This window comes from Acipenser ruthenus, chromosome 28 (assembly GCF_902713425.1).
Source record: "Acipenser ruthenus chromosome 28, fAciRut3.2 maternal haplotype, whole genome shotgun sequence".
In the NCBI taxonomy this organism is placed as follows: domain Eukaryota; kingdom Metazoa; phylum Chordata; class Actinopteri; order Acipenseriformes; family Acipenseridae; genus Acipenser; species Acipenser ruthenus.
This window is the reverse complement of record NC_081216.1, coordinates 20,010,334-20,031,358: the sequence shown is the minus strand read 5'-3', so window position 1 is coordinate 20,031,358 and position 21,025 is coordinate 20,010,334. Positions and strand designations below refer to the sequence as shown.

Here is a 21,025-nt window from a genome sequence, read left to right as displayed (position 1 = left end):
TACAGTACACTGAGGTAAAACTGCAAACTACAAAGACTTGTGCCACTAAACCATGACAATGATTAAAGGTTCTAGACATTGCTGTGATGCTATGATTACTCTAGAAGGAAGCTGCTGTTGTCATGGATGTATCTATAGACTTGAAAATGGAATGGCGGGCTGTAAACAAACCCAGCGAAGGATGAAAGTATTAACACAGAGTGCAGAGGCTGCTGCTCTTCTCGATTTATTTTTAGAGTATTATTCTCACAGGAAGCTGTACCAGGTGTCCCAGCTGGCTGTTTAAAACAGTGACATTTCTGTTCTATAAAAGACAGATTTATAATGATATGTGTACACCACAACCTCGAGTAAAGCTTCAAAGAAAAGGAAAAACAAGAGAAAGAAGATGTGTTTGCATATGGTAAGTAAATGTTTTGAAATGTGTTTGAGGTATTGCAAAGCTAAACCTAATTTGTAAAGTCTGCTATCTCTCTATTGGAGTGAATATTACTTGTATGTAGAGAAATTCTGTCTCAGAAGGTTGGATTCTCATGCAGATACAGCCTCATATCTCCTTGGTTGCATGCATAGATAGGATACAACGTTTAAATAAGATGGACACATTCACTTCCTTTTGATCAGCCACACATCCCCTATTCATATTTATCTTTATTTCCAATGAGATCCGCCTTCTGAAAATAGTAGGTGTTTTATTTCTTTTAATGCAGGCGAAGAATATAAGTACTTACAATATGGCAAAACAAGTAAACCCCTAAAAATAAGGATGCTAATTAATTGTATTATGGTTTACTTGTCTGAAGTTAGTTATTAATGCATATGTATAGGGTGGGTCAATCAGACTCATACTAATCTATTTTTTAATCTTTGTCATATTTTGTTGCCATGCAGGTTGAGTCATTTCATTTGGGTTTTGTGGTTAAAATGGCTGCAAGAGTCATTTTTAGTTTTAATTCTGCTACCCTTCCATTTTATCAGAAACCACCAGGCTTTATGTGAGCCTGCAGAATCCTAGTTGTCAGCTTCTTCTGTGTATTTCCTGCTTCCAAAGAAATCCCATGACACGCTGATTTTTATACTCTGCTGGCTCCACCTGCTTTAGTGAAACCAGCAGGCTCTGGATTGTGATAATTAAATCTTAGAGCAACAGACCTCAGACCGACTCAAACCGTGTTATCTAAAAGAACATTTCTAGATAACATGTGAGGTCACGGTGAACACTTGTTAATTCCCACAGTGGCAGCAGGTAGTTCTACAAACTGTATACTGCATATAGAGAATAATAGATGGGCTTCAGTGAGTCACAGGAAAATAACTCCATTCAGGGTTTATGTGACGTCATAAGCGATGAGACTGTTAGAAAATGAGACATTTTGTGTTTGAAATATATACATTTTATTTTAATTTAAAAAAAAGGAAAACTGCTGTCTATCATAATGTGCAAAATAAAAAAAAATAAAAAGGTAATGTAGTTCTTTTTTTAGGATATGTTGAAACTCCCTGTCTACATCAGTTACTGCATAGTATAATATTTATAAATACAGTACTTCTTATTTCAGGTTTAACTCAAGTGTTATATTGCAGTACATGCCTGAGTGATAAATGCAGAGGGTACAAAGTTTTCAGTATTTTCAGCTTCTTTGTTCATGGTGAAAAGGTTCATGCCCAGCCTAAACAGCAATGACAACAACAGCAACAAGAAACAAAATCGAGAGAGGCACCAGGATAGCCAAAACTTGGGTGCTGTAGTGTTTAGTGTAAACCTTTTGTTTTCATTGTTCCTGTGCTTGTTTTGTTTGCTGTAAATAATATGTGTGCAAGGAAGCACTAAACTGCAGTCTTGCTAGCACTGATTATAATTAATGTAGCTCATTAATTATACCTCAGCGTTTTGTGCTGCTTGTTCCAGTAATGCAGTCTCTCTTGACTCATGCATGGTAATGAGGCATTGTGACAGGATTGACCGAGGTTTGAGACTCAGAGACAGTTTAAAGTTCAAAAATAAAGTTTTTAATAAACACAAATACAAAATAAACCGGCACGAGGGCCAAACAAAAAGGTTTTAAACATAAAATAAACACAAAGCCAAACTTACAAAATAAGCTTTCCAGGCTGGGCGTTGCCTTCACTGGATTCAAAACAGAAAACACAGCACAACCAAAACACTCTTCTTCTCCTTCTAGAACTCTCCTCTACAACTCTTCCAGCCAGGGCCTCTCCCCTGGCTTTTATCCCCTGTGGCTGGAGCCCAATTAATCAATAATTGCTAATTAGTCAGTTAGGGCTCCAGCCACATTCTCACATGTTTTTCTGGCAGGGAGGAATTTTAACCCCCTCCCTGCCAGTCCCAACCATGATCATAAAGACGGGGCAGTCCCCCGTCACAGGCATGTTTAGTCATAATACAGTACTGTAACAGTAAAGGTAAACTTGCTCTTGGAAAACACATCCCGCTATATAGGAACTTAGCATATAGAAGGAAAAGCAGCAATCCTACAGTATTTTAAACTTTTCTAGGCTCTGTACTCTGTCTTTCTTCACAAACTCCACCAATGCCTCTGTGTTTGCTTGCAGGAAACACATTTTACCACTGCAAAGCCTTTCGCTATACATTTTGTTTAAAATTCTTATTAACTTGAGAACTGGGTCATTTTGAATCATTATTGCAGTGTTTGATCATACCAGGACCAATTCCAAGCTTGTTACTCAACAGTGTCCCAATTTGGCAGCTTATCTTGTTAGTGTGTCCACAGAGATTTTTTTTTCTATTCTGTGTCATTTAAGAAAGCTAGAAAGGGGGCACACGGTGCATGCTTTTTTTTTTTTTTTTTGCAGTACCTATCGAGATTTTAATTGTATTTCATTTGAACTTTTTAGCAATTTCTGGCAGGGCTTTAGGGGATGTTTTGTCCTAGAAAAAATAATTATACATTTTTAAATCCGAGCTTTTATTACAGGTTAGGAAACATGAAGGACATTCACAATAGTCATAGCCCCATGATATTTCTTTCCCCACTGAATATCAAAGGATGTTCCTCACCATATTGGATTATTGTTGCTCCAATAATACATCATTGTCATGATTTTTACATACAATTGTCTAGATACTGGGTACTGCTGACTGTGGACTGCATTTCCTTATTCCATCATGTAATGCTATACATTACTGTACATGGTGCTGACAGAATAAAAAAAAACAAAAAAAAATCATTACTCCATAAGAAGCTCACCAAACTATAATGAGATCAGAAGGCAGTTCAGTCTTTATGCTGGTTTCAGAACAAGTTCAGGCATCCCTTATTTCTCATCGGTGGTTTCTGTCATTTCCTGCTGCAGACAAACCCTCTTGCTACTCTGGTTTTCTTGAGGTGATGTTTGCTGCCCTGTCAGCAGTCAGACCTGCCTCTCTGAAGATGCAGAGGAGAACATCTTCTTAAAAGACAGTCATGGACAAGGTAAGTGTGTCTCAATTTCTGCTGCAACCCTCTGCATTGTAGATTGCCGTATCATTTTATTTCTGCCTGTCTGATGTACAGCACTAAAAGGGTTAATAAGAATAGAACTTTTATTTTTGTATACATAAATCCTTCTATTCTAATATAGTACATTGGATTGAGAGAATGCCTGATGCCTCTAAGGAGTGTCTCCTTGTATGAGGCCAGCATTTATCTATTTATATTGGTACTGATCTGAAGAATAAAATAGATTGCTATTTGTGAAATAGTATTATGAAACTGTTGGCTTCTGTAATTAACACAGGACTGTTTCATGAATATCAAACTTTATTTATTGGAAAGTGGAAAATCAAAGTTAGAGTCTGCTGACCCCTACCTACCTGCTTGCTCTCTCTCTATACTAAACATATAGATCGAGATGTAACAAAAAAAGTCTCGTAAAATTAATTTGAGTTTGTTAAATTACTTTTCTGGCTTAGTTTTGTTTTCTATGCAGACAAATGCAATAAAATAGCCTCTGCCTTGAAAAAGTCTTTAGTTTAAGAAATAAGGTACTCTCAAGAACAAGCGGATTACCACCACTTGTTTACAGTTATAATGAACCTTGATCTGTATTACTGATCAAACATATACTGGTTGTATCTCTTGGAGAGATATAAGTGGTTTTGTGGCAGGAAGATGATACAGATCTCATCATATTCTGCTGTACAGTTTTGTTTGATATAATGTCCTGTGGCCTTACAGAGCCTCATACAAGATATAACAATTGGTAAAAAAAATAACACATTTTGTTGAAATTTAATGACTAGGATTAAATTGTAGCAAGATTTAGTATAACACTGTTGCAATTACATTTTCCATAGTTTTTGTTACACCAAACTAATTTATTGTGAGCTGTATTGAAACTCCAGAGGCACTGTGCTACCTAGTTCACATTCTAGTTTCAATGACAGGGGTTCATTGTGTTTTTTTTTACCTTTGCATCCTACAGGTTTTTTGTACAGATTGTAAGGAACAGAGATTAGCACAGAGTCTCTGCCCTTACTGTAACAAATGGCTGTGCTTGAGATGTACCGATATACACTGCCATGCGAAAGATAGCAAAATGAACATCTTGTCAGAAACTGAGAGGAAGCAACCCAATACTGGTAGGCTATATATTTTTATTTATGAAATGATTGATTATGAAAAAGTAGATCATGCTCTATTGTGGTACTGGGTTGAGGGAGCATGCTCTCTAATACTGATTAAATCAATTAATTTCACACTCATTCACTACTGGTGGCTGCCCACATCTGATACTGTCTTTAAGGAAACAGTAGTATAGTAATAAACCTACTTTATTCACTATATCAGTGTACAGTGGTATGAGTGCATTTTGGATGAATAACAGTTATGAATTCAGCAGAATATGTGTGTGTGTGTGTGTGTGTGTGTATGTGCGCCGCAGGTTTATGCTGTGTTGAAATTCTGAAGTGTACACTTTCACAGTTTGCAGAACAACACTGGAGAAAACAGAAACCATTTCAACAGGATGTGGTCATTGAATGATTTGCAGATGCCAGGTGCTGGATTTATTACATGCTCTGCTAAATAAGTCTACCTGTTAAATGCATTAAAATCGAGCAATATTCTTTTTAACGGAAACCATTTTGATAGCATTATTTAATAACTACATGTGATAGAGCATGTATAATTAGGTGGCAGTGCACATGGTTGCACAGCCACCTAATTAATTGCTTGATTGATTAATTATGTATTATTGGAAAAGTGAGGAATGTAGCCAGGTGGTGATCAATCAAGCCCTTGGCCACATGGTAAAATGTATTAATGTTACACTGAAATTACTGTACATATATTCATGATACACATAACTTAATAACACAAATATAGTTTGGAACTAGTTTTGATGAATTTTAAAAATACCTGAAACTAAGGATTGACTGAATTGCAGGGCTTTATTTTCTTAGGCCATCTGTGTTTTAATGGACAACAATTAATAATAGTCCATTGACACCCATGATCATCACTGTTCCTTGTCTCCACTGACCATGTTAGGCTTGTCCATGTGTTGATGCATGGTCCATGGACAGGATATAACAAAACCATTCAAACCATATTCCATGTAAGACATTAGGACACTGATGGTTGGTACAATGAGTCATGTATGATATAGATTTGTCTGTGGTAAGAACAGACTACAGTAGGAGAAGACTGAACTAATAGTTATAAATGGAAGACTTTGTGATATCCCTGGTGGTTGGAATTTACTGCACAAATGTGACTTAAACATGATGTGAATTACATTTTAGACTTATGAGAAAATAAGGTTCATGTAACTAGTTTGTTTTTCAATATTTGCTTGTTTGAAATACTGGTCACTGCAGAAAATTTGAACTCATGAGTTATTTCAATGTTTTTAAGTCTGTTTCAATTAATAAAGTACAGTTTGGTATTCATGAAACTGTTCCTGAATGTCGCATGTATAATGATATTTTATTGGTAACAATAGACTTCATATAACTCACAAATTACAGCTTTGTGGAGAGGATCCGCTACAGTGGTCTTTTTTTTTTTAGCAGATTATTACATTAAAGCATGACTTTTTGAACTTCCTCTTCCCTAAAGATGCTGAAGGTCGGTCACAGGAACTTCTGTATTGTCAGCATCACAATCGGGAACCTCTGTGTTTATTTTGTGAAACGTGTGCCATGTTGACCTGCAGTAGCTGCCACCTTTCATCACACAAAAATCACAGGTAAGGAAACCTTTTGTTCTGAAAGCACACAGGGAGAGAATGACTGTGAAGCAATTATGAATCGAGACTCCTTTCTTCGGTTGGTCCCCTAACTGCACCACCGCCATCCCAGCAAGTTGTAACTTAAAAAAACTTTGTTCTGTAAAATGTTATAGCTTCTTAATAAATTCAAGGTATTTATTTATAATTTTGCAGCCTAACAATCCTGAAATGGCTTATGGAAATGTGTTTTGTAAAGCAATCATTGTAGACAGTTTTTTTTATGTAACTATTATTTTGTATTTCAGGCTTTTCCATGTTGGTAAGGCCATTCAAAACCAACAGAGGCTTTTTGAAAGTTTGACAGCACAAGTGGAGGACAAGAAAGCAACCATGAAGAGCTCCACTAAACAAATCGAATCCAGGTAGAGTAATGCATGTACAGAACACTGGGCTTCATGTATTTTAACCCTGCTAGTGCATCGTATCATTGGAATGAACTACATATGTGTAAGTAATAATAAAGTAGTTTGATTGTTATGAATAGAGGTCACTATACAATATTTGATTTTCCCAGAAAATCTTAATTAACCTTATGTGTAATAATGTTCTTAACATAGCACAATAACTCTTACAATTTTGCTGTTTCATTTTCCAGATTTTAGTGTCCCTTTGACTTGGTTGAGTCCCATTTGCCACAATGCTGTATGTTTAATGGAAGTAGTGTAACTGGTTTTCTTTCTCCATTTATTTATACTAAACCAGGTATTTGGGCCTCACTTCAATCACAAACTCACACCCTTTATATGGTGCCCATCTGATTCTGCTGCGGATGATGTATAAAACAATATATTCAGAGTATATAAACTATTCTAGTGATCCAGTAAATAATGATGTTCTCAATGCTGTCTTGTTCTACAGGTTACATGACATAAAAGTCATGCACAGGAAAACAGAAAACCAGATTCAAATGGCAAAGATGATCATGATGAATGAAATAAACAAACGAGCCAATGTACTATTAGAACAACTTGAGGTAATTACCCATCCTGGAGTTAGCTAAACCTTTTGAAGGGGTTTATTAGAGGGTCAGTTATTGATATATTGCATGTATCACAGGCCAACTAAAAGGTATACTGTACTTTATACTGTATGCATTTCTTTACTGTTTCATTGTTTACCTGCTCAAATCCTATTTGAATATGTGCTCTATTGTGATCTATTTTTGTTTATGCTTAGATCATGTTTGCCATGCTTGCTAACTAACTATTCTAGCAAAAAATATAATTTTTCAACTGCTGGGTCAGCTTCTGAAAAGACTCCTAAAAGCTGGTTTTCTGAAGTGAGGTAGTTTAAAAGATGACCACTAGGGCGGTGCAGCTGTAATTCTTGTCCCCTCTGAAACTGAGTTGTATGTGCATGTCACAAAGACGGCCGGAGTGGGTGGCGTCAGACCAGAAGCAGGAAATAAACAGACAGAGAGGTGTGGTTTGGTGGAGCTGAGCGAATGGTTTCGCTCAACATTTAATAAACAGCACAGAAAATAAAAGGTTTTAAACACAAAAACAGGACACGGCACTGGAGCCAAAATAAACAGGTAAACAAAACGAACTAACATACAAAACAAGTGGACGAACGTTAAACAAGTACCGTGCTGGCACTTCCAGAACGCTGTAGCAATTGTTATTTTTCCTTATCTGTATTTCTCCTTTCTCTCTCTCTCCCGTTCTCCACTCTCGAACACCCAACCCCGAGTGAAAGAAAATGTGTCTATATATACTGTTGTGCTGGGATTCAATTACTAATTAATTATTCACTTGAATCCCAGCACGTGAATTCATTACGTGCAACCCCGTGCTCACATTTTACATTTAACCAGCATGTGAAGTGATTTGTGCTCTCCTCGTGCCTAAATACAAATCTACATTTTTAACTCACACGTGAAACACAGACCCCTTTATATCCCGTGTACCAATCTTTATACACCAACATTAACACACACACCATACAACACATAATATGCACACAGGGGCGGGGCACATTGCCACAGTGCAGCATTGAAATGAGACATTCTTTTTTAGACATCATGATTTTTCCTACTCTGTCCTTCAAGATGTATTTATTCAAAATATCTTTTTTTTCTATTCAGCAACATGCAGTATCTTGCTGAATAGAAAAAAAGAGGCTGAAACATTAAATCCTGCATTCCTGTTCTGTTTAATCAGTACAATTCTTGTGTATAAATGAATTTCCATTAATTTTCACATAATACTGTCCTTGTGTTGAGTGGTCTTTACGTCAGTGGAAATACTTTATTTAATCTTTATTATGAGACAGATGTATTTATTAATAAATTATTTTGAAATTGTCCCATTTTTAAAATCTTTGTCAACTACACATCGCAGGTTCGATTCCGCACGACAAAATGGGGGTTCATACGTGTTTGCACCCAAAAGACACGAGAAGCAAACAGTATCCAATGTTGAGGGCTCAGTTCATAATACCAAAACCATTAGCCATGTTTTTGTTTTTGAATACCATTTTTAAATACCCCCATTAATATAGTTTAGATCTTTCCATCTTAGACTACTTTAACTCTGAGCTAATGCAGTTTCTTTTTTGTCACACAGAGGATAACGGATCATTATAAGTTGAGTCTGGAATACCAGCAGCATGGAATTGTAGACCTTTGTCAGCAGCTAGAACAAGTGCAGAACTTTATAAACTGGGCAACAGCTCATGACAAGAGCATTCCATTCCTCTATAGTAAGGAACTGGTGAGTCGTACCTTTCTTTTCATGCAGCCTTGATTGTTCTTCTGGTGGATATATATGTGCAGTGGGTATGTACAGTGGTGTCAAGAAGAGTTGACATCCCCTTGTATGTTTAAACCGTGTACATGTTTGCAAATGCACAAGGGAAAATAAGAGGTGTCTCTCAGCTTACATTTCAGATGCAACGCCTGCATGAATCCCAGCTCCAATCAAATATGGGTCCTGCTAATAAAATCAACTTCTACTGGGATGCCAGTTTCTGGACAAAGCAGATTTCACTCTTTGGTACAGCAATAATTATATTTATTTATTTATTTTACCCTCGTAGAAACAGTATTGCAGTGGCAGAACAGTAGTGTACCAAACCAAAAAATCAAAAATGTTTATACAAGAAACAACACTGCTTCATTGTTGTACAGTTGTGGTTTTAACCACTGCACATGCATTTAGAATAAGTTATTTATAAGAGTATAAAAGGTAGAAGTTAAAATGTTCAAACTGTCAGATTGACTAGATAAAATGGAAATCATTTTAAATTAAATACATTTCAGGATAACATTTGGCCGTCCATGAGGGAAATAGATTTGTTTTGAAATGAAAGGGTTGCTCTCTTGAATTCTGTCTCAACAAAAGTGTGCCAATTTGTTTTCAGGTCAGCTGACAACAGACACAGCTCACCAAGGCTTTCCAGACAATGCTAACATACAGCGACCCCAACCTCTCATTTGTCAAGGCCTGCCAGCAGCCCTACATCACAGACCTGTAGATCAAGCCAATGAGTTCCAGCCGTGTTTTCAACAGCCGACCCCTGTCTATTGTGGACAGTGCCATCATAGGCCTCAAGCTCTCCAAGAACATCTCGCCCAACAGTGCATGCACCTTACAGAAACAAACAGAGGGCACACATGGTTGCAGCAACAGAATCCCATGGGTCAACATGAACTAGAGCAGGGCAGGAGGTATCGGCGGATAATGCCTTACCCCATGAAGACAATACAGCCCTGGAAAGTACCTCAACAAGCACAGCTTGAGCAGGATCAGCAGGCAGGTATGTGTATGGGAACGCACTTACAAATGAAGCAGTTGGAGCAAAACGCCTATCCAGTTAGTTGCACGCTGCCGTCACACAGCATTCACCAGCAGATGCATCTGCACCGGGCTCCACCAAGAATGCAAGCCCCCCAGACACACATGGCACAGCAGGAGCCTGCGGTGCAGCTCAGCCATTTGCAGCAGATGCAACTCCTGCAGCAACGACAGATGCAGACAACAGAGCCCCTGCTGCCGGACCATGCAATGCAGCATGGCATCCTGCAACCCAGCCAACTGGAGCAAATGCAAAAAGGCCCAAAAGTCCTGCTGCAGACTCAGGAGCCCAAACTGCAGCTCCAGCACCCAGCAAAACCCCAGCAGTTTCAGCAAGCCAGAGTGGGGCAGATCAATTACATTGTGAGACAGCAGCCTGTTCAACCTCAGAATGGTGTGCAACAGCAAAGCTTCCAGCCAGCACAGGATAATGGTCGGGTTCAGCAGACTGAGCAGCTGCAGCAGGAAACTGAGCTCCACCAACACGATGAGAGGCATGGGATGACTCATGCAAGTGTGGTGAACCAAATCATTGTAAGTTTTACACATTAGATTATTTGTCATATATAGCCCAGCTGACCACATAGAAGAGATACATACAGTATTTTATACCTCCAGGCATAAAGGTGGAAAACCACAGTGTGTATTTAGAGCCTTCAAACAACAGCAATGAAATAGAAGTAGGTAGATTTGGTTTCTCTGCATTTCAAACAGTCTGCTTTCATATTATATTTTCTTTATGACAGTTATGAGTGCGGCTCTGGTAGTTATAAATGACATACAGTAGCTGTATTTATACTGTCGAACTTCAAAGCACTACAGGTTAAGAGAAGCAGGATGCAATATTAGCCATGTGTAATGTTTTTCATAATACTAGGTTGGTCAGTTTTTAAATGATTTTCAGATTTCATATTTGTCTCCTTCATTTCCTTGTTCCTGCTTGAGTCACAATATTTTATATAGTGGTAAGAGCCAGCTTCATCTTGAGTCTGTAGATGTAGAATTGTTCTCACAGAACACTACATGACTGTTGTTGTGCATAGCATGCAGTGGGCTCTGACCACTTCCGGCCCTGATCAGCTCAAAGCAGGCCATAAGAATAAATTGATACAACTTAGTAACTGAGCAAAGGACATAAAATGTGAAAGAGACCATAAGACGAGAATATATTATCCCAGAATATAGTCTACCAACCAACATCTTGCCCAAGGTGCTTCCAAGATTCTGACCCATCATGCAACTTGCTCTGAGCACAGTGGGTTCCTAATCTGTTGAATGTGTTTTATTGTAGTGATTTTAATGAACATACTTCTTTTCCTGACAGCTACCTGTACATTATGACTCGGTACGTTCACAGCCACAGCAGACACCCTGTTCCGAAGCTATCAATAGGGTTCCTTTCATACCACAGGATTCCCATGGCAGTGTGTTGACCTGCACACTGTCCTTACCCAGCCATTCAGCATCAACACTTTCCAAGCAAAACACAGAGGTAATGGTTTACCTTGAAATTATTGAGTAAGTGACTACAGATTCAGATAATTTCTTACTTATTTAGGAATAACCTAGCCACTTGGCCAAGTTTCAATAATTTAAAAACATGCAAAATCAATTCAATATATTTAAAAACTCAATTTATGAAGAGTTTCCAAAACTTCTGCAGTAGTATTGATGTACATCAATATATTTATATACACACATGTGTAATCACAAAATGTGTCACTTTTAATGATCAACAAAAGCTTAAAAAAACCATCTGAAATAATGAAAAATAGATAGTAGTAATAATGTAAAAACAATGGGATCTATTAAATACAATTAATTGACACTTACTTGAAAGCAGAGTTTAATGAAGGGTAAACATTGAGTTGAAGCCCACTATTTATTTAACCTCGCATTAATGAGTTGCCCTGGGAATATACTTGAGCTCGCTGTTAGATTTCATTCCTCAGAGCACATCTCTTACTGTTGCCTCGAATCAGTGCATATCACATCTTTCATTTGAGAGGTAGATGGCAGTTAAAGGCTTTCAGCGTTTAGTGCTATTCACATTTAAAACACAGAAAATGCAGCTGGATTCCTAAGGGACGTATTATAGGCAAGTATGTTTAATTGCTCAATAATTACATAAGGTCTGTTTATCTCAGCTAGCTAAAACCTTACAGCTGGGTGCGTAGCTAGAAACAAGGTAAGCAGTGGGTAAATATGCTGTATTATTGTGTAGAATATATTGCTGTATTTTTCAGAATACAGTTAGTCTCTTTAACTATGCATAAATATATAAAGAAATACTTAGATTGGTAGATGGGTATAGGTCATTAGTTTATATTTTTAAAACTATACGGACAAAACCCACAGGGGCCTTTTGCTAATAATGGCTGTATTTAACCTTAATTGTTATGCATGTTTGTCATTGTGGCATTGTTACGAAAATGCAAATCAAATGGTTGAACAAACAGGCATTTAACAGCAGGTTTAATTCTCTGCCTACCCTGATATAAATAACATGTAAATTAGCACATTTTGCATGTCTACCTACAACTGTAATTCTGGCACAGTTTTTCTGATGATTAAAATCCGAAACTCATTAAGCAAGCAATGCCTGATCCTTGCTGACCCACTTTAAATCTCCTAATGTTAATTTGTATGGGAAATGAAAGTTCAATGGTCTAAATCTCTGTCAGGATTGTGCATCAGGAGCCGCCACTGACAGGGATCCTGCCTCGCAGAAAATGGCCGTGCCAGCCAACCAACCCCTGAGCCACACACCAAAAATAACTGACCTAATATCTGAGAAAAGGGCTCATGAAAACACCCAGCAAGAATCAGCACCTTTGCCAAGGCCTGAAACACACTCCTCCCCTGAAGACCTACCCAGTGGGATTCATGGTAACCTAGCAACACATAACAGGGACCAAGGGAGCATGGAATTCAAGGTAAGGTTAAGTGATGTGACATCACTTTCCACGCTCAGGTTACAAATGATCCAGATTGCCCAGAATAGTTTGAGACATTGATTTCCCGACGAGCTAATAACCTAATCAATGGGTTTCTGTTAATCAAGTTTCAAATTTGTATGTGGAAAAGCAACCGGTGATTTGAGAGCCACTCTTTTTTAATAAGTTTGAAAGGGAGTGAAGGGTATGTAATTCATTGTATTTTTCATTGATTAGTGGTTAAATCATCATTTAGTGGGTCATCCCACAAAAAAAAATCCCTAGCAATAACACTGTTGTTGACCTTATACTAATTACAAATACCGTAAGTGTACTTTATTGTTTTAATTAAAACAACATAAAAAAACCATATATATTCAATATATATTTGCCAGCAAATCTTTTTCCAATAGCACTTCTTTATTTGTGTATTAATTTTAGTAACAAGTGGTTTTGAGTTTTCACACGTACAGTATATACAAACATACTTTACATGCAAGATCATAAAAATCCAATGGGTTTGTAAGTGTGTCTCTCTTTGAAAATCAAGCATGTGGCCTTGTCATTATTTCCTATATAAGACCAGCCACACCAAGATTATTAAGGATAAAAAAGATAAATGATTTAATGCATGATTCCACTACTTCATTTTTAATTTTCTTTTAAAGGAAGGTGACCGTGTATTAATAAAAGGACGAATTAAAGAGGACAGTGAAAATACATTAGATGAACCAATAAATTTGTCTGTCAATGAACACCAGTTATTTGGAACTCCACCCATGTGCTCGGCTGGTCTTCGTTTCACTCCTGTAACAGGTAAAATAGAGGGACAGTGCCCGGGCTCTGTGCTTTCATGTCAACACCATCTTTTTTTTTGTTTTTACTATTTCCCTAAACTTGTAACCTATAATAAATGTAAGTACTGTTCATACCATAAAATCAATTAAAGGGTTTTTTGTTTCTTTATTAGCTGGCAGCATCTTTGAAGGTGAAGATAATGAAATTAAAGGAAATACATCACAGAATAATATCAGGTACAGTAACTTATTCCAGTCTCCTATGATTGTTGTTTTGCCACTGGTGTGAGAATAACACTCAGGATAGATAGATAGATTGATAGATGTTCACAAAAAACTCCGTCTTGGTGTTCTAACTAAACTCTGAAGGTCCGCTGTCTAATAATTGAGCAGCTAAGGTGCTTACCAGCCGCTTCATTTTGTTAATACGGTTGTTACTTCTACAAAAGGGTTGTGTGGGTCCTTTCTAGCACGTCAGCCTAGTACAAAATGAGTGGTGAGCAGGGTTTCAGCCTTGCTTAAATCCCCACATTTAAAACCCAGGTGAAAACAATTACTTAACCCTGGGTAACTGCACACCAGCCCTTGTAAGCCCAGGCGTTCTGGGAAATGTAATTCGGCTGGTCAGGTTTAACCAGGAGGACTACATGTTCCTTTTTTTGGCTATTTTTAAAAAAAAATAGGCTGTACATTATATGTGGCCCTATATATCTTCCTTTGCCCACAGTGCCCCACACTTTGTCACACTTGGATATATATATCTCCAAGTTCCTTTGATGGCAGTTTGAAATTTGTTTAATGCAAAGCTTGTATGTTGTGAATTGCTGATTCAGGTTTGCATGTATGAGAAAAAGCCAACAATAGCAGAAAAAGCCTAAAAACACTGAATAAAGCATGATTGCACTGTATTGTATTTCAGAGCACCCGAAAATGTGATGGTCCCGTTCGTCAAGCTGGAACGTTTAAAAATTTGTCCAGGTGCTGGTCAACTACCAGTGTTCAAACTACAGCCAGACTGCAGCCAGACGGATAGCAGCTATTTCATCCTGATGGAAGTGAAAAACGAGACTCCAGCAGCAACTGAACAAGTATGGGAAACGGATAACACTGCTCAAGAGGTTAATATGAATATGGTAAGCAAAATACAAAACACAAAACAATTGGTATTGTAGTTGTAAAGAGTATCAAACCGCTATGTGGTTATATAGTTTATTCATTTTTATTCTGTTGCAATGTATCAAAGGATTTTATTATAAAATTCAACAAAACTGTGGATACTGTACAAGACGGAATTCAACTCAAGGTTCTGGGAAGATGGATTGCTCGCGTCAACAGAAGCCCTTGATGAAATTACAGCCTTATATTGTACATTATTACTTATGTAAAGCAGAGCTATTTGAGTGATAACAACATACACCTTTTCTCTTTATTAAAGACAGACCTTTTTGATGACACAGTCCACTCTCCACAAACCAACCATTTGCAGTCACAAGATGACCCTAACCACAAACCACTGGACAGTTCAGACTTGCACAGGCTCGCTCAAAGCTGTGATCCCAAAGACCCAGAGCCAGCACTGCTCAGTGGTGACAAAGAGGAACCTCCCTGTACAAACCTGCCTGAGGAGATGGAGGAAGCCAGTGCTATGGAGAACGAGGATTTCTGTGCAGTCTGCCTCAATGGAGGGGATCTGCTGTGTTGTGATCGATGCCCTAAGGTTTTCCATCTCCCCTGTCATGTGCCTTCACTGCTGAGCTTCCCAGTGTAAGGACAATACCTTTATTGCTGTTTCTTTGGGGAGGTAGGTGCTGGGGGCCAGGCAGATGAACTGAAGTACCATCAGTAGAGTTTTGGGACCACGTTCTGCGCTTTTGCAAACGTAACTGTGTTATACCCTTTTGAAATTCTGTGCAAATCATTCCTAATATGCAGTGTTTTGAGTACAGTTGTGGGTTTAGGCAAGGCAGATTCTGGAAACTAATCTGTAGATGGTGATTCAGTAATTTAACAAATCAGATTAGAATAAAGGTAGGTCACTTTGGTCTGAATGATGATTTAATTTTTTTGTTTTAGGGGTGAGTGGGTATGTTCACTGTGCCGGAACCTGCAGATTCCAGAGATGAAATACGACTGTGAAAACACTCGCCTGATTCAAGAACATAAAGGGAAAAGACCACAGTATGGGCTTTCACTCTGTGACCAAAGGGTATGTAGAAACTCCTGCCAGTCATTCCCTTATATCTCCCCCTCATAGCCAGTCTTTGCTCCGGGGGATGCTGTAGTTCTCTATGAACATTTTAATGGTTTCTTTTTTTTTCATTACACTCCCTGTCTATCTCATTTAAACATGACCTATTCTGATGAGACGTATTTATTCTCGTCAACAGAAATGTGAAAGACTGATTCTCTTCATTTACTGCAACAACCTCAGCTTGCCTTTCCACGAGCCTGTCAGTCCTTTGGTAAGTGCCCTTGTGAGGAAGCTGAAACACAGGTACTTCCGAAAATACAGTTTTAAAAAAGAGGAAATATGTAATGCATTCAGTAAACAAAATTATACAATCATTTTTTAAAGAATTCCAGTGTGCTCTGTATTAGTCAATTGTATATGTTTTATTGCTATACTCACATAGTTAATGTAACCTTTTAAAATACTGTAGTTCCATTTTCTACTTCAATCTAGGCACGCCATTACTACCAAATAATAAAGAAACCAATAGACCTGTCTGTTATAAGAAGCAAACTCAACAAGAGGAGCCCTCTCTGTTATTACACCCCTGAGGAGTTTGTGGCTGATGTTTTCCTGATGTTCAGGAACTGTGCAAAATTTAACTATGTAAGTATATTCATTTATATATACTGAGCATCAAAAGAAACTTATCACTTATATTTGAGCATCAGAAGAAACTTATCACTTGTGTTTGGAGAAAATTCACTAGATGTGATCGAAAAATGACAAACTCTGTTTTAGAGCAGGTGCAGTGACTTTTTATTGTGCTGATTAACAATTGACATCACGAAGATGCTGCAGAATGATCTGTCGATCTTGGGCAGGTGTTGTGACTCTTGGTCTCCCAGTTCGTGGCCTGTCATTGACAGAGTGTGTCTGGTTATACCATCTCGCCAGGTTTGAAATTGCTGACTGTGAGCACCCAAGACGGCGACCCACAGTATGATGCCGATTGCACGAAGGCGCTGCTCTCTTTTCTGTGATTTTCTTTCTTGCTTTTATTCAAGCTTGCAATTCAACAGCTGAAATCACTCCATATCCAGTGTCCAATCAACTGTCTCACTAATTAGGTGATTAAGTGCATATGCTTCAGTCATAGTCACTCAAGCGTGTCATGGTCAAGGATGAATAATCGAGTGATTAAAAATAAACATTTCATCAATGTCCATCATTTATATACCTTATTTTTTCAAAAATAAAAGTGTTATAATAGTGATAAGTTTCTTTTGATGCTCGGTATACAGACGTGCTCAAATTTGTTGGTACCCTTACAGCTCATTGAAATAATGCTTAATTCCTCCTGAAAAGTGATGAAATTAAAAGCTATTTTATCATGTATACTTGCATGCCTTTGGTATGTCATAGAATAAAGCAAAGAAGCTGTGAAAAGAGATGAATTATTGCTTATTCTACAAATATATTCTAAAATGGCCTGGACACATTTGTTGGTACCCCTTAGAAAAGATAATAAATAATTGGATTATAGTGATATTTCAAACTAATTAGTTTCTTTAATTAGTACCACACATGTCTCCAATCTTGTAATCAGTCATTCAGCCTATTTAAATGGAGAAAAGTAGTCACTGTGCTGTTTGGTATCATTGTGTGCACCACACTGAACATGGACCAGAGAAAGCAAAGGAGAGAGTTGTCTGAGGAGATCAGAAAGAAAATAATAGACAAGCATGGTAAAGGTAAAGGCTACAAGACCATCTCCAAGCAGTTTGATATTCCTGTGACAACAGTTGCAAATATTATTAAGAAGTTTAAGGTCCATGGAACTGTAGCCAACCTCCCTGGGCGCGGCCGCAAGAGGAAAATCGACCCCAGATTGAACAGAAGGATAGTGCAAATGGTAGAAAAAGAACCAAGGATAACTGCCAAAGAGATACAAGCTGAACTCCAAGGTGATGGTACGTCAGTTTCTGATCCCACCATCCGTCGCTTTTTGAGCGAAAGTGGGCTCCATGGAAGAAGACCTGGGAGGACTCCACTTTTGAAAGAAAAACATAAAAAGCCAGACTGGAATTTGCTAAAATGCATATTGACAAGCCACAATCCTTCTGGGAGAATGTCCTTTGGACACATGAGTCAAAACTGGAGCTTTTTGGCAAGTCACATCGGCTCTATGTTCACAGACGAAAAAATGAAGCTTTCAAAGAAAAGAACACCATACCTACAGTGAAACATGGAGGAGGCTCGGTTATGTTTTGGGGCTGCTTTGCTGCGCCTGGCACAGGGTGCCTTGAAATTGTGCAGGGCACAATGAAATCTCAAGACTATCAAGGCATTCTGGAGCGAAACGTACTGCCCAGTGTCAGAAAGCTCTGTCTCAGTCGCAGGTCATGGGTCCTCCAACAGGATAATGACCCAAAACACACAGCTAAAAGCACCCAAGAATGGATAAGAACAAAACATTGGACTATTCTGAAGTGGTCTTCTATGAGTCCTGATCTGAATCCTATCGAACATCTATGGAAAGAGCTGAAACTTGCAGTCTGGAGAAGGCACCCATCAAACCTGAAACAGCTGGAGCAGTTTGCTCAGAAGTCTGCAGAAGTCTCATTGAGAGCTACAGAAAACGTTTGATTGCAGTGATTGCCTCTAAAGGTTGCGCAACAAAATATTAGGTTAGCGGTCCCATCATTTTTGTCCATGCCATTTTCATTTGTTTTATTATTTACAATATTATGTTTAATAAAAAATCAAAAGCAAAGTCTGATTTCTATTAAATATGGAATAAACAATGGTGGATGCCAATTACTTTTGTCAGTTTCAAGTTATTTCAGAGAAAATTGTGCATTCTTCGTTTTTTGTGGAGGGGTACCAACAAATTTGAGCACGTCTGTATATATATATAACACATGTATATTCAGTACTGCTTTACATCTCAAAAATATACTGTAAGGTGCAGTAAAATATGTTCTCATTTAAGTAGTGTATTCAGATTAGGGTTTTCAGATTTTAACCATGTTATTTACAACAGTGATATACTGTCGTTACACAGAATAAAGTTAAATTAAGGGATATTATTTAATTCCTCCCCAGTGTATAAAACAAATAAACAGCATTATGCAATTCTTAAAGATTCTGATCTCTGCAGGTGAGTTCAGGATTAGCTGCTTGTGCAAGCTGTTTGTACAGTGGTTAAGACTCTTGCTTGGGCAGTGCAGGGTCTTAGGTTCACACACTACTTTTATAATTAAGAAATGATGTACCGTTCAGTGTGGTGGAAGTATATCCTTTTCTTATTATGAACACACCTTCAGGACCGAGTGTAAGAGCCTACTGTATGTTGAAGGGCAGTAAATTGTAACCCAAACCCATTACAGCCAGATTCTGAGGTAGCCGAAGCAGGGATCAGCCTGGAGGCTTTCTTCAAAGAGAAGCTCAAAGAGGTGTTCCCAGATAAAGCCTTTCAGGATTTGACGGATGACTCGGATCCAGAAGAGTTTGATGATGGATATAAGGTGGGCATGAATGGCTTTCTGTGGCCACCAGAGGAAAAGGAGCCCTGTCACATCAAACGAAGACGTCGGAACTCGGTCAGCTACAAAAGACATCAGGTTTAACCAAGGACACTGCTGAATATAACCTTTCTGGGAGTGATAAAAACCCACATTGACCCCATATATCCAATCTGCGGAAGGGGCAATTGCAAGTGTTCTTTATATGTGATTTCACAAACATGTGATTCTTAACTCCTCTTAAATGATTGTAAGGAGGAATGTTCCTAAAAGGCAGGTAGTTTTACTGATTGTTTTTTCTTCACACCTTCCTCTAAAAATAATGTTTTGGTTCTACCGGTTTGTATTTTAAGGGACTTTCATTTATCTGTTAATATATATGGATTCTTAACCTGTCTATTTTTTAAAGATGTGAAGTAGAATTGTAATTGTTTATGCAAATGGTAATTAAAAAAAACAAAAAACAAAAAAAACAGGGTTTAACTGGCATTGCTGTTAAATCTCTATTAAAATTGTCTTTTTTAATAATAATTATTATTTTTTTACAGCTAATTAGTTGCATGCAACAGCTTTTTAATTGACCAATTAACTAAAACATTACTCTGCATTATCTGTTAAATAGGCAACACAACTTATTTAACTGCAGATTTCAGGGGAATTTCATTTTACATTCTGTTATAATGTTCTCTGCATTTTTATTTTCTCTCATTTCATATTTTGCATTGACTTTCTGTAACTAGAACAGGAACATGGCCAGCAGAACTGCAGTTTCTATTTCATCCAACAGGTGGCAATAATGCTTCAGACTTACAGTATGCAAAATGATGTATTAGTCCAGGGGAGCCTGAGGGCTGCAGAGAGGCCATCACGTAGTTTGAATGTTTATTCTCTTACAAATAAAACTTTGATTTATTTTTCTTTCTTCAAAGAAAACACTTTTTTTTCCATATACTGAAGCTGTGGATGCCAGTGGCTAGTTACTAGGTTACAGTTATGTTGGAATGCTGGGAAATTCCACTTTATGATAAGGTCACTATTTACAAGCCTCAGCTCTGTATAGCAGCCTCGGTCTAGGGTGTGAGGTCAGCTCTTCATGGTACCTGCATTTAGCTTCCTTTTAATTAAACGTGGTCAGAACTAGTAAAGTTCAAACAAAAAAAGCATTTCAGTTACCAGTAATAGCAGTAAATAAATGTTACTAACGCATCTAAAAAACTGGTTTGCAGATTATCTCAAACACACATAATGCACGGTAAAGTTTGAACTGATTTTAAGAAACTGGGACTTATAATCATTGTCATAAGGTAAGCTTTTATTCGCTTTCTTGATATAAAACAGTTGAAACTTGTTGCTTTACTGACTTGATTTAAAACAGAGGTTCAGAGCTGAAGTCCAGCTTGGAAAAGCATGGAAAAGTGTCAACATGTTCCATACACAGGTGCATATACATTTTCCTAAAATATTTTCTCAGTTAAAGTGAATTGAATTTTGTCCTGAATTATGTTATTAATTATATTGCATATGCATTGTGGCAGTCCTTGTT

The 21,025-nt window shown here is 37.8% G+C and overlaps 1 protein-coding gene across 1 annotated transcript; it reads left to right on the top strand.

Moving 5' to 3' along the window:
* Positions 1-315: 315 nt before the first annotated feature.
* On the top strand, positions 316-20,399 carry LOC117434604 (tripartite motif-containing protein 66-like). Its single transcript, XM_034057188.3, has 19 exons — positions 316-403; positions 3,337-3,455; positions 4,447-4,603; positions 6,084-6,213; positions 6,501-6,617; positions 7,114-7,228; positions 8,823-8,969; positions 9,134-9,251; positions 9,619-10,586; positions 11,377-11,544; positions 12,737-12,988; positions 13,657-13,804; positions 13,959-14,022; positions 14,705-14,918; positions 15,221-15,549; positions 15,859-15,991; positions 16,173-16,247; positions 16,469-16,621; positions 19,348-20,399. The coding sequence occupies exons 2-19, from the start codon at positions 3,447-3,449 to the stop codon at positions 19,585-19,587; spliced, it is 3,537 nt and encodes a 1,178-aa protein (XP_033913079.1). The 5' UTR covers positions 316-403; positions 3,337-3,446; the 3' UTR covers positions 19,588-20,399.
* The last annotated feature ends 626 nt before the right edge of the window (positions 20,400-21,025 follow it).